The 14578-nt window shown below is 34.5% G+C and overlaps 1 protein-coding gene across 1 annotated transcript in view; it reads left to right on the top strand.

Annotated features, from left to right (window-relative positions):
• Nucleotides 1-14578, top strand: part of Pitslre (cyclin dependent kinase 11B pitslre) — a 213282-nt gene that overhangs the window by 113786 nt on the left and 84918 nt on the right. The window contains exon 10 of the mRNA XM_090399488.1: nucleotides 12994-13115. Within this exon, the coding sequence (XP_090255614.1) occupies nucleotides 12994-13115 (122 nt within the window). The remainder of the gene's footprint in view (nucleotides 1-12993; nucleotides 13116-14578) is intronic.

Consider the following 14578-nt stretch of genomic DNA (forward strand, 5'->3'; position numbering starts at 1 on the left):
TGTGTAAAAAGATCTGTGTATTGCTGTTGACCATTAATTGGATTAATGGTCAACAGCAATAAAACTAAAGTAGTCCTAAAAATAATATAGAAGGAAACATTAAACTAAATGACCACATTTTTGAAGAACCAGATCTTCAGTACCTTAATTCCTACATTGATAATCTTATATGATGGGGGTGGGGGGAGCACTAAAACTCTTCAGTTTCAATATTTTGAAATCCAAACTCATCACCATAAACACCAAAATTTGTTTATACAAAGCCACCAATCAAACCACTACTACATTTGTTTCTCAGACACGGAACATCTCAGACAGCATGCCATCAATCAATATTAAGATACATATGTCAGCACTATGATCTTGAAGAAATCCAGCAAGACCTCTAATAGATACAGTTATGTGCAGGCCATTCTAGTGGAACCTGAAGAAGTAAATCAAGAAAGCAGTTTAGCAACATGTAAAGTTCTTTTTGAAGTTGTCTCTCATACACAGGGGTGTGCTGGTAATTCTTCAACCACCAACTTTAAAAATAAAAAAAGCAACCAGTTCTTCCTTTTTGAGAATTACAATCCCCTGAAATATAAATGAATTCCATTATCCATTGTCAGCAAATATCCACTTAATTCTGTCTTGACCTTATTAGTTTCACAATTCTAGAAATGTGAAATCTTTGACAGACATTGAGCATGGGAATGTTATTACCTTAAGAAGTGGCCCAGGCAAAATTAAGTGGATCTCTAGGTAGTTTTCGATATTGAGACCACATTGTAATATAAAGAGTTTATTAAAAATAAACAATTAAAAAACCTGACAAGTTTCTTGTGTCGTAAGACTTACATCAGGGGTAATAGTACATAAAAGATTAAAAAACAAAAGCTTATTTATGATTAATTACACATAGATGTTTTTTATATAACTTCACAACTGTTAAACAAATTGGTAAACCAGAACACAAATGATATATTTATTACTGTATGCTTGTTGGAACATTGCTAGTTGTTGTGTTCTGTGGTTTCATGCATACTATTTTTTGATTAAAGCAGACTGCACTTGATTCAAAATCAAGCCTTGATTTTTATTGCACTGTGTAGGGATCCTAAGCATTTCTGCAGCTTCTTTAAATTGTGAGTCAGTTATTATCAATATATAGCATTTTTGTTTGTTGCCAGAGTACTTGATGGTCAGTAGTGGTTGTATGGAAACCTGATTTGTATTCCCTTCTTTTTTCGATGTCTTTTACATGTTCAAACATGCAGATCTCGCCCAACCTTCCCATCTGGCCTGCATAGCAAATGTCACAAGAGCAATGAATCTCATAGATGCCTTATTTTTTCATGGAGTGATGTTGCGGTTTTGGTTGACGTAGGAATGTTGATATTTTTTGTAAAGGTAAAAAAAGATACTTTTTGATTCAAAAAAATTCGTAATACAGCTCCTGCAACTCCCTTACTTAAACAAGATTTCAAGAATGCAATCAGGCTGCCGTACATCAAAAATGTCATGGACAAAGTGGCTATGTTGCTCTGTGAGTACAACATAAAAGTGGCTTTTTTACCTTTGCAAAAAATATCAAGATTCCAACATCTGCCAACATGGTATTAAATAAGTTTCTAATTCAGTTGCTGATATATGTAGAAGAAAGTGCTAAGCATTAGTCACTGCTAGAGTGTAAACATTGAAAAATCCAAATTAATTTAAAGAAAAAGTTAAAAAAAATTAAGAGATCACATGTAGTTTATTTTTTAATTCAGAATAATTATGAGTTTGCTAATGGTCAAAGCAAAATAGCTGAGAGAAGACCACCATATTGCCTGTAAGGAATGTGGGGAGCCAGCTGAAATTACTGACCTAATGATTGACCACACTTTCCCAGAATGTACCTTTTTAATGGCATTCCATCCAGGTATTGGGAAAGGAGAATGGACAGGCAGTTTGAGACTTGCTGACACATTGGTTGTAGGTGTGCATACAGGCAAGTGATTGAAGGTTGATAATACTAGGGTTGTTCAAAGGGTCTGTGCAAAGTCTAAGAGATGGTGCCACCAGTACGTATGAAGGTTATTTTTAGTTGCTGTCAACTGTTGGAGGATCACACACCAAGTTTCAGTCAGATAGATCTATTACTCTGTGTTTGGCATTCATTTGAATTGATCAAGTACCGTGATTTGTGAAAAATGAATGAGAAAGAATTTCGTTTAGTGATTAAACTTACTTTTTGAAAGGCAAAATGGCTCAGAAAACCAAAGCTAAGCTTGATAAACATTATGGTGAGTCTGCACCTTCAATTAGAATTGTTTATAAGTGGTTTAGTAACTTTCGAAGTGGCCATATGAGCACAAGTGATTGATGCTGAACAAGTCACGCCCTGTTGAGGTCACTACTCCAGAAATTATTGAAAAAATCCATGATATGGTGATGGATGATAGAAGAGTGAAGGTGCGTGAAATTGCTAAGGCAGTGTGCATCTCAAATGACCGCATACATAATATTTTACATGAACATTTACATGTGAGAAAACTGTCTGCAAAATGGGTGCCGCATTTGCTCACACTGAATCAAAAGTGTCAATGTGTGAACTGTTGCAAGGACAGCTTGAAGCTGTTTCAACGGAATCCAGAGGAATTTTTGCATAATTTCAAAACATGGATTCATCACTACCAGCCTGAGACTAAGCAACAGTCAAAGCAATGGGTTGCAAGTAGGGAATCTGCATCAAAGAAAGCAAAAGCCATAACCTTTCCTTCAGCAGGAAAGGTTATGGCTACTGTCTTCTGGGATGCTCGTGGCATAATCTTCATTGACTTCTTGGAAAAGGACAAAACAGTTACCAGAGTTTATTATGCGTCTTTGCTGGATCGTTTAAATAATGAAATAAAGGAAAAACGACCACACTTTGTGAAAAAGAAGATTCTTTTTCACCACGACAACACAACCCCTCACTCTTCTGCAATTGTGACCGCAAAATTATTCGATTTACGCTACGAAGTCCTTTCGCATCCTCCCTACTCTCCAGATTTGGCTCCTTCGGACTACTATCTATTTCCAAACATGAAAAAATGGCTTGCAGGAAAGAGATTGCCGAAACAACTATATGGACGGGATCAAAACTCTCGAGCATCGTTGGACTAAGTGTATAGACCTCAAAGGAGACTATATGTTAAAAAATGTTTGTCCCAGAAAACTTGTTTTTTTTTCATTTTTGCATGGACTTATCGAACTTATCATGGACTTATTTTTTAATAATCAGAATTGTTAGAATAACACATTACAATAATAATTAACACTTGGCATTGCTAATTTCAAAATTTAGCTATGCTAATATATATGAGATCAGCAAGAATTAGAATTATTAATTTTAGATGTCAACCTAAAGGCATATGTGGTAAGTTAAATAGTTTAAAATGGAAATTTGATCTGAACTATTAAGAATGGATCGATATAGATATAGTCAGTCCTCAACTTGTATGCAACTTGTGACATCAGTATTTACGATATCCATTGCATTAACATGCAATGGATGCTGTCTCACTTCTTCATCCAAACAGAGCAGGGTGTTAAGGTGTATTATTTAAGAAATCCTTTTTCTCAGCATTGCTGCTACTGAGGGTGAAAAATCCTAAAACTTCTGGAAGGAATATATTTTAAATTACACAAAGCAGATGTAGCATGGAGTGAGGTAACAGCACCATGTATGAATGATGTTTGGAAGAATCTGCTGGAAATATATGTTCATACATTCACAGGATTCTACAAAGCCTTACAAGAGATTGGTGATAGAATAGTGCTGCCAGCTAAAAAGTTAGAGGTTGACAATGAAGCAGCTGGTAGAAGCTGTGGATGAAGAGCTCTCAAATGAGAGCTAAAAGCACAAAAATTTCTGTAGAAGAATAACAAAAAGAAAGAAGAGGAAAACAGCAGAAGAATGAGAAGATGCAACAAAGTTTCCCATAGAGTTTACTGTAAAAACATGGCAGAGGCCTTTGCCTCTCTTATCAAGGCAAATTGGGTGTTTGAGGAAATGGCTGAAGCATGGAGAGATTTAGCAAAGTAAATAGATTTATGCAAGCCCCTGTAGGAGGCCAGTTACTACAGAGAAATGTATGCAGAAAAGAAAAGGCATACTGAGTTGCAGGGGCAGCTCGTGCATAGGCACTGCGGAACTGCAGCACCCCCAATTTTTCTCGATATATAAATATTATTCATTTATTTATATTTGCTCGTAATATTTAATTTTATCATCAACAATCCTATACAATTCTCTTATTTCGTATAAAAAGTAATAAAAATCCATCTTATAGCACTTAGGAGGGCGAAAGATGCTAGCAGCACTGTGTTACCACAGTGTCATATTGCTAGTATTTGCTACGTGCACAAGCAAATACTAGCAATATGGCAAGTCATAGTGAGATGCGAACTATTAGCGTAATGTGGCACTGTCCGTTACACAGTTCCACTGTTGTTTATATGCAGTTTGTGCCAGTAGTAGAGTGTTTGTAGTGCTTATCGTGTTTACTCAGTCTCTTTAAATTTTTTTTTTTTTTTTATGTTGGGCCCATATACAGGAGGTTGGCTGGTCAACCTATAGTAAGTTAGTACCGTATATTGGTGATGGGTTGTGAAAGGAGAAACTTGTTTATATTTGATTTGAACGCCTGTATATTGTATTCCTTGGGAAATACGTCAGGGGGAAGACTGTTCCACAGTACTGCAGTAGCAGGGATGAATGAGGAGGAATATTTAGACAGTACAATTAAAGACATAACATTTGTTATAGTTTTTATTTTAGAACATTATTGGGATTATGATAATGGATTTTATTTTTTTTAAAGTAATTTTGAATTATACTAAACTATAATTTTATCGATAATAAACAATATTTTTTCATGTTTACTTTTTTTTAAAATTTTTACCATAATTTTGATATTTTATTCAAACATGTATACACTACTTACAGTGTATGTATATTTTGAAAGTTGCAGCACCCCCACGATTTCAAGCCACGAGCCACCACTGCTGAGTTGTATGCATTTTTAAAGAAGTCCACTCCTTGTGTCAGCTCATTCCCTGAGCCTAGCCCTTCCACAAGTTATACATCCTCAGAATGTTTTGTCATGATTCCTGAATTTGAAATTGAAAAATTTGTTGCTGATGATCTAACTTCCTCTGCCTCCTCTTACAAATTATCCAATTAATAAAGCAGCAGCAGCAGCAGCAGCTTTGAAGAATTACTCTTGCTCCATGTTTCCACTGATTATTTTGCTAGTAAGTGTACAGAAGCATTGTATACTCATGTTTCATTATTATTAATTTTTATATTGGTCTTGTACATGAGAAGTCAGTCCCTTATAAGTATATAATCATCAGTGCTGTGTGGGGTGCAGATGAGGACTAAGATAGAAGTTCATTGATTTTTTTTTTTTTTTTTTTTGAAGAGTTGTAAGCTGTAATTGTTTCGGAATACTTCATGAGGTAGGATGTTCCAGAGGACAGAGGTGGACAGAATAAAAGAGGAGAAGAGAAAAAGCAGGTTCAGTGTGTTTTCCAGTTGCACAGTAAAGGGATACTGGGTAGCTGCAGCTCTTATATTAACAGGTTCAACTGAAAATGAAAGGATGATAGATGCCAATTCACTGGAGCAGTGACCATGGAAGTACCTGTTGAATAGAGACACAGTGCTGTGCTGAAGCTGTCTGTGAGATAGAGGTTAAAGTGAATCTGTAAGAGAGAGATCATTAATAAGCCTAATTGCTTGCCTCCAAACAGCATCAAGGATTTTAAGAGAAGTTTTAAGTGCACTACCCCCCCCCCAAACATACGAACAGTTTTGGGCAGATTTGGGCTTTGTATATAGTAAGAATTGGTTGGGTTTAAAATAGCCTTTTAAGCAAAAGAGAATATCTAGTTACTTGGATGCTGAGAGAGAGGCTATTGATGTGTTGATGTGATGTGTTTATGCCAGGAGAGACTGGTGGTTTGTGTTTACTGAGGATAAGGATAGTTGAGCTGAGATCTCTTTTGTGAGAGAAAAAGCAAGACCATGTTTTGGTGGCATTGAACACAAGGTTGTCCTCCCCCCATTCAAGGATAGTATAAAGATCAATGTTTAGGGCACTGGTTATAGATGATTTTGTAACCTGGGATGTCAGTGTATTGCATAGTTTGTCAAATGAATAGGATGAGTGGAGAGTACTATCATCAGCAAAGCTGTGTATAGGATTAATTTTGATTGCGAGTAGGTTATTTATGAATAAGAGAAAGAGAGTAGGTGATAAGAGCATTGAGGCAATCTAGAATTGATAATGAAGCTTGAAGAGAGGGAGCCATCTACCAAATCTTGCAGAGAACAACCAGAGAGAAAGCTTGCTACCCAATTACAGAGGGTATCAGGGAGGCCAAAGGAAGCAATTTGTTAAGCAGGCCACAATGCCACACATTGTCAAAGGCGACAACACAAGTTTCTCTGAATGTTTCCATGGCACATGTCCAGTGGTAAGCGATGTAAGCAATGTTAACTATGGATCTTGAATGGTGGAATTGTACTGGTGGTCACTGATTAATTTGTGGGTCTATAAGTAGTGGAGGAATTGACTATTGATGGCTTTCTTCATTATTTTAGAGAGGACCGAGGTGAGGACAGTTGGTTGGTAGTTTGATAGTTGACTTCTATTACCCTTTTTAGGAAGAGGATGGATATGAGATTACTTCTGTGCATCAGGATAAGTAGCATATCATAGACACAATGCAGGATGAGTGTTAATTACGGGGCACGTTGTTTGAGAATAATTGGAGAGATGCAATCAACACCAGGAAACTTTTTAGTATCCATAATAATAAATTTAGTTTAATCCTTTATCCAAGTGTGAGCAAACAAAGTTTGCACCTGAAAGTATCTCCAGGACTGAGGTAAGGTGGTACACACCACCTTACCTCAGTCCTGGAGATACTTTCAGGTGCAAACTTTGTTTGCTCACACTTGGATAAAGGATTAAACTAAATTTATTATACTCTAACCAAGTGAAAAATAAACTTTCAACATTTTTAGTATCCAAGCTTTTTAGTAGTTTCCTGATTTCTTTTTGTTGAAAACTAAAGGAGGCATACAGTGCTTGGATTCCAGTATGATAGGAAATGATTTCCCTTGGACATCAGTGCAGGAGTTTGAGGAAAAGAGTGATGACAGGAAACTCGGCTTTATTTTTGGGTGAAGTAACAGTGGTGCCATTGGAATGAGAGCGAGGTTAAAGTACAGGAGAGCAGAAGTTACATCCAATGGCCTTAGCAAAGGATCAGAAGTCACAGCTTCCATTTGGATAGGAGGCCAGTTTTTTTCTGTTGGCCTTTATGAAATCAGATTTGATCTCCTAATGACTAATTTGTATGTGTGTTGCATGCTTATATGTAGGCAGAGTATTGAAGCTGGAGTTCTTGAAGTGAGGCACTTGTGGTAAGCTCAGTTTTTTTCTTCGACTGCTTTGATACACTTTCAGTTGAATCAGGGGGCTTGGAAAGTGGATGAAGATCATGTCTTGAATTGGGGATGAAGGTCTTCATGGCAGTGAGAATAATTTCTGTAACTTATTCACAGCAGGTGTTAGGGTCAGATGAGCAGTAACAATAGTCAGACCAAGAAAAGGAGGAGGAGAAATTTCAGAGGTCATCCCAGTTGGCTCCCTTGTAGTGCCAGAGGACACGTAGTTTGGGGAGGATATACTTATGAGAGAGGAGACATACAAGATTATGGTCAGAGTTGCTGAGAGCAGAGATGACCTTTACAGTGTATCTGGAAGGAGAACTGCTCGAAAAGATATCCAGAGTATTTAGAGAGTGAATTAAGTTATCAGGAATTTGAGCAGGTTGTGTACAATTTGTGTTAGGTCATTACTTATGGCAGAGACTTGCTTTCCCCAGCTTGGTCAGTTGTTGGAATAGGAAGCTAGCTGGAAAAATTGGCCCAAAGTCAGGGGTAGTATCATTAATTTGTTTGTAGATTTTTCTTTACCAAGTACACTTGCATGCATAGTAAATTTGAATAATTCAAACCTGTTGGGGAGAAGGAGAGTAATTTGACTTTATTAATCCAAGAGTATCATATACTAGTAAATAAGAATGTTATATCAAAACTAGCTGTTATGTCTGAATATTTAATGATGTGATTTTTCAATAGAAATTTGAAATGAATAGAATGTTTTTTTTTTTTTTTTTTTTTTATATATATATATATAAATGTAGAGGAGTTATCTGTGAAGGGAACAAACAGTTTATCTAACTGTTGAGCATCTTAAGTGAGAATGTCTGTATTATCAACTGTATGGGTCACAGAGTATTGGATTTATGAATTTAGGGATTCATAAATATGAAGTGGCTTAACATGAACAGGTTTCTATTTGTTAATGATTTCTTGATGCCAAGAAGAAACATTTTTCCATAATTTATGAACCTTTTTTTTTTCTCTTTTGAGATATAGTGGGGTTGCAATTAATAATATGCTAAATAGAATTTTCATCTAGAAGATAATGCATTTGTTCTGTTGTATTCTTCTTGACCTTGCTTCACTTGGTAGACAAAGGTCAGGAGGAATACAACATAGTTTTTTGTTGATGTTGTGTGTGTGTGTGTGTGTTACAGTTTATATTGTACTCCTTGAAAACGTATCTGTGATTGAGTTGAAATATGGGAAGAATTAAATCTTGGTTTTATTAGACCTTTTTCATTTTACCTTCACTGAATCTTTTTCTCCATTAAGTCATGTATTCCTCTTGATTCATAATGATAGTTGCATTACCCTTTTCAGTTTTTGTTATCACATTTTTTATTTTTTTATTTTTTTAAATTCTTGTATAATGTTTAAGGCAGCTTTTTCTTTCTGTGGCATGTTGGTTTTTGGTAGTTTAGATATAGGATGCCTGTCATATCTAAGCAAACATTATTGTCTGTTTCAGGAACAACAGGCTTTGAACACTATATAGCATTAACTAGAAAAACACAATATACTATACAGAAGTAGGCACAAGTTCGAGATTCTATTTTTGACAGTAACTGTGAAGCACTCTCCTAATCTTAACAAGTATGAGTGCATTAATCTGCCAAAAATCTGGAGACTTAAGATCAGCTTCAATCTAATAGCTATAAGAACATCTTCCATGTACAACATTAAAGAATACCAAATTAGCACTGTGGGTCTTTTGTCTGTTACAACTTGAATTGTTCCATTTATTTATACCATAACTAGCAGTTGTTCTCTGATGATGTTGGTTTGAAACCAAGTTAAATATAAGGCAGTTAATAAATATCTTCATATGATTTATTGTTTTTTGTGTCGTAATTCCATGGAAAAAAAAAAGATGAAAAAAGTGTGATAAACATATTTACTTTTGTTGGAAGTTTATTTTTCAGTTGGTTAGACTATAATAAATTTAGTTTAATCCTTTATTCAAGTGTAAGCAAACAAAGTTTGTGCCTGAAAATATCTTCAGGACTGAGGTAAGGTAGTGCAACACCAGGTAACTCCGAGCAATGGTGGACCAAGCTCTCATCACTCCTTGTCTCAGTATCTCCCATAATGCAAAGCACATCTCCTTGCAGACATGTATACTGCTATGCATTAAGGGAAGGGCCACTACCCAGACCGGTTATGGGAGATACTGAGACAAGGAGTGATGAGAGCTTGGGCAAGTGATTTTAATATTGACGTGGTGTTAAGGATGGAGAAATCTGCCAAATTAAGATGACTAGTGGCATATCCCAGGAATCAGTCCTTGAACGATTGTTGTTCAGTCTATACATTAATGATATTCTCAGACAATGGAACATTTCAGCATGATGAAAAATTTTTGTTTTTCATCCCACATGCAGTCAAATCAATTTATAGGACACACAATTTGCATGCATATACTATTGCATGCATGTACTGCCTGCTACAATATACTATTGTAGTAGGCAGTAGATGGCATAATGTGTTAATGATAGTAGTATGTGGTAGGAGGAATAAATAGAGAAAAAGACTATGAGTTGCTGTGTGGTGGTGTAGTGTGCCCTCCCATGATGAGTTCAAGGACTTCTTGGAGGTGTCACGTTGTTGGATTCTGAATAAGGAGAAATTTAAGTTATTAATATTCCTTACAGAATCCAACTTAATCCACCATACCAAAGGCTATACTTGTAAAAATTATTTGATATTAATCCCATGATTGTAAATTATTATTCATGTATTTGCCTTGAGTTTATTTATTAAGTTTTATTAATTAATCAAAAATATGTGTTAGCAATGATAGAACCGTGTATTGAAATATTATTCTGTTTATTATTCAGCTCTCTGTTAGCTATAAGTCTGACAACGGAATGCCCATAGACTGAATCTGTAAGATGTAGTGACCAGTTAAACTAAGACATTTATATTATCTTGTTCTCAGAATTGAGTTTATATGTAGAATATTTTGATTATTCCTAATTTAATATTATGAGGAATTGTATATATAAGTTAGTTTAGGGATCTAATGATGAACGAAAGCCTTTTAAGGCACTGAATAATCTGCTGTAAGTTAATTCTGATTTGCCAGGAAGCAAAGCAAAAAGCCGCCATGGAATCCTTAGGGGGTCTCATGCCAGTCCCAAGCCTGTGATGAGTTGTCGATGCTCTGACCATAAAGAAAAAACACGATTGTTATCTGATGCATATACCAGTGCTTCCCAAACTTCTGGATGTCAGGGCCCCCTCTGCAAAAATTAAAATATTTCACGGCCCCCCTCGAAAAAAAAATCGTAATAGAGATATATTATTATAATATTTATTTTATTTATATTCAATACAAAACATACACAGCGAATATTGCAAAAATCAAATGCATATATTACATTTTTTGCCTCTTACCGTTTGGTTCTGAAGACGATGTGGGCTGTTCTGGTAAAATATGAAATACTGTCCTTTTTTTTTTTTTTTTTTTTTTTTTTTTTTTTTTTTTTTTTTTTTTTTTTTTGAGTCTGTTTCTGCTTCTTCTGATTGTTCACGGGATTTTTTTATTTTATTTTTTATCAACCACTTATCCATCTCAGGGTTAAATTTTTTAACGTAGAATTGATCAAATAATATCACCACTTACCGATACTGGCACACCACAGACTGATAACATGAAATTAGTGAATATTACCAGAATAAGGGAATCCCCCGAACGACCAGCAACATTTTTCACTTTTGTGACTTTCTCCTTTTACGGTAATTAAGCCTAACGCGAAACAGACAGCAAAGGCAGTCTGTTTATTAAAACGTGCATATGATTGGTGCGGTATTAACAAAAGATGGCGCAACCGAAAGATAAAAGCATAACTGACAATTGAGTTGAAATGCTAACTCTCTTCAACCGAATTCCATATGTGAAACTGCCATAACATTCATTATATATATTACTTAGTTTTAACACTTTTACAAATTTTAACACGTTCGGTTGAATTTTATTGCTGCCTTGGGAAATCGAACTCACACACATCTAATTAATAACAATAGTTTTTAGTTAGATACTGTGTTTTCCTATGCAACATATGGTTTTGTTTCTGTCTATATATACAGCATAGTTTCTGTATGAGGGGACATGTGATTCATTAATTAGTGTGTTTTTATCCCAGTTGTCTCTAATTGCACTATTTGTTGAGAAATATATTACACAGACTCCTCATACCTTATTCACTGGCATAATAAAAGTACTTATTTTTATTGCCTCTGCAGTATAGTGGCTGTTAGGGAGGGTGTGTTGTTTACCACTGCAAGCGAGTTACTATCTCCCCACGTGAACTTGTTTAAGCTTTTTTTCATGTGTGAAGTATATGCGAAACTTTTATTGGTAACAGAAAACTAGCTCGGATGACAGTGATAATATAAAACGAGTTTTGATATGTATATAAAGTCAATATCGACAGTCCCTGATTACGAACGCGTTATGAAAGGGACAGAAAGATTTGGAACTTCCCTGGAGAGCATTCGAAGTAAATACAATTAACCACTGCTTTGAAATGAAACATACGAATAAGCAATATTTACTAATATTAGTTAAGCGCCGAAATACGCAGGAAGCAAAGTTTGTGAACCAACACCAATGTGTGAATTTTTCCATTAAAATATAAAAAATAACAAAAAAGAAATAATAAAAGTTAAATACGTTTCTTTTAAATAAAAAAAATATACTTAGTCTTAAAACATTTTACATTTTTTTTCATTATTTCACGCCCCCCCCCCCCTCAAGAAAACCTACGGCCCCCAAGGGGGCCACGGCCCACAGTTTGGGAAGCGCTGTGTTAGCAATGATAGAACCGTGTATTGAAATATTATTCTGTTTATTATTCAGATCTCTGTTAGCTATAAGTCTGACAACGGAATGCCCATAGACTGAATCTGTAAGATGTAGTGACCAGTTAAACTAAGACATTTATATTATCTTGTTCTCAGAATTGAGTATATATGTAGAATATTTTGATTATTCCTAATTTTAATATTATGAGGAATTGTATATATAAGTTTAATATGCCTTATATGAGTTATAATATTTTCATTCTATTTATCACTACCAGTATATAAAGGTATAATGTTATGCAATATTTCTGTTTTTATTTTATTTTGTTTGTTACTATGGAGATGGGCTAGAAATAGCTAGCGCCTGCATGGATCTCAAGATATGGTATTCAACTGCAGAGAAGGAATTGAGATAAGAGAGCTTGAGAAACAATTTTGGGCGGGAAAAAGAAGGGAGGTATATAAGCTGGAGCAGAGAAAACAGAGAGGCTTCTCTTTTTCAGGATTGACCATGCTGGGGACATGAGAGCATGGAGTATAGCAAAATTTTTCCTACTTTTAAAAGTGGAAATTGAGAAAACAGTATTTTGTCCTTGCTTCTTATTTTCCTTTCGTTAATATCTTTAAATAGATTTGTAATTTACAAAGCATATTAAAACTTTGTTTAATGTATATATATATATATATATATATATATTGTTTGTTTATTATAGATGAAATTGTTGCCTTGAAGAGACTTAAAATGGAAAAAGAAAAAGAGGGCTTTCCTATTACTTCTTTGAGAGAAATCAACACACTTCTGAAATCACAGCATCCAAATATAGTTACAGTTAGGGTAAGAGAATTGAATCTTAAATACTTTGTATTATTAGAAAAACTCCTTATGTTTATTATATAATAGACTGATAACAGATTGCAAAGAGATTTTATTGGGATTTAAGTAAACTGTTCAGCAAACAAGAAAGCATGTTGTTAGTTCAATGGCATGTAACTTACAGCACATTGAAGATGCAATTTACTGTGTTTACTCTGTTAGCATATCATATCCACATATTGCTGCTTTCAGAATATGTTTACATTAGTGTGATATTCTGTTCTCTCTTTTCTAGTTTTTCAAGAATCTAACTTTATTTTAATAACAATATGTAATGGAACTGCTCTGTAATAATCCTAACTTTTAAAGTCACTACTAGTTTCTTCTTTTCAGAAGACTTCATTAGGTGCATTACACAGAAGTAAAAAACAGAGCAAATAATATAGGATTTCTACATATAAAATAAAACCTTCGAAGACTTATAACTTCTCATTTGAGACCAGTCATACACATAATTTTCCATTAATGAGAGTGTAAAATTTTTCTCGCTTATTTTATACTTGTATTGTTTACTTTATATTTGTATAATTTGAGTGTAAAATTTTTCTCTCTTATTTTATTCTTGTATTGTTTACTTTATATTTAGTCTATTTTCTACCTCTGTTGATTATTCTTAATTATACTAAAACTTTATCTCTAAAACTCTTAACTTCAATATCTCTCATGGCCCATCTATACTTACAAGAACGATGCTAGTGGTTTGTGGGACAAAGGAATTACTAATGGCGGATACCTATTCCTTTGTCTCACACTGGTTCTAATTCCTTTTTCGGATTCAGGGAAAATTTATTTTTCCCTGAAACAGTGTAGAATCAAGGAACCAGAACACAGTTTAGCATACAATCTTATGTTACTAAGAGTTACGTTTGCAGTCGTAGCCTCTCTATAAATTAATCTCCCGCTGTGGTCCGTAATTTATGAGCAAGTGCAACAGAGAAGAAAATCAGGCAAGTCATCAGTTAAACAAAAAGAACGAAACATTTAATTCAATTGAAACATTTTAATACTAAGAATTCACTCTTAACAAATAATCTGCAATTGCTAATGAATGAGCACTAATTACTTAGATTTTCTATATCAATCTTAGCATGCATGACAAAGAACTTCATTTTAGGCTTACAATTTAAACTTGAAAAATCACACTTATTCATTAATACTAAGGACAATTATTAGCTGAATTTCTAAACTAGCTTTATGTGCTCTTATACAATTTCTTCTCACAAAATCCTCATAACTTTTTCTATCATTAAAAGACAATTCTAAGGCACCACATGCTCTTAATTAATTTACTTTACAAAATACTCAAAATTCTCAACATTACTTTATCATTCAAAGAAAACGTTCTCTAGAGTCCTTCCTAAATTTTACATATCCTTCTAATACACATATACGCATAATAAACATAGACCGTACGTTACCAATTG

This window comes from Typopeltis vanoorti, chromosome 1 (assembly GCF_054136105.1).
Source record: "Typopeltis vanoorti isolate ZY-2024b chromosome 1, IOZ_Tvanoo_1.0, whole genome shotgun sequence".
In the NCBI taxonomy this organism is placed as follows: domain Eukaryota; kingdom Metazoa; phylum Arthropoda; class Arachnida; order Uropygi; family Thelyphonidae; genus Typopeltis; species Typopeltis vanoorti.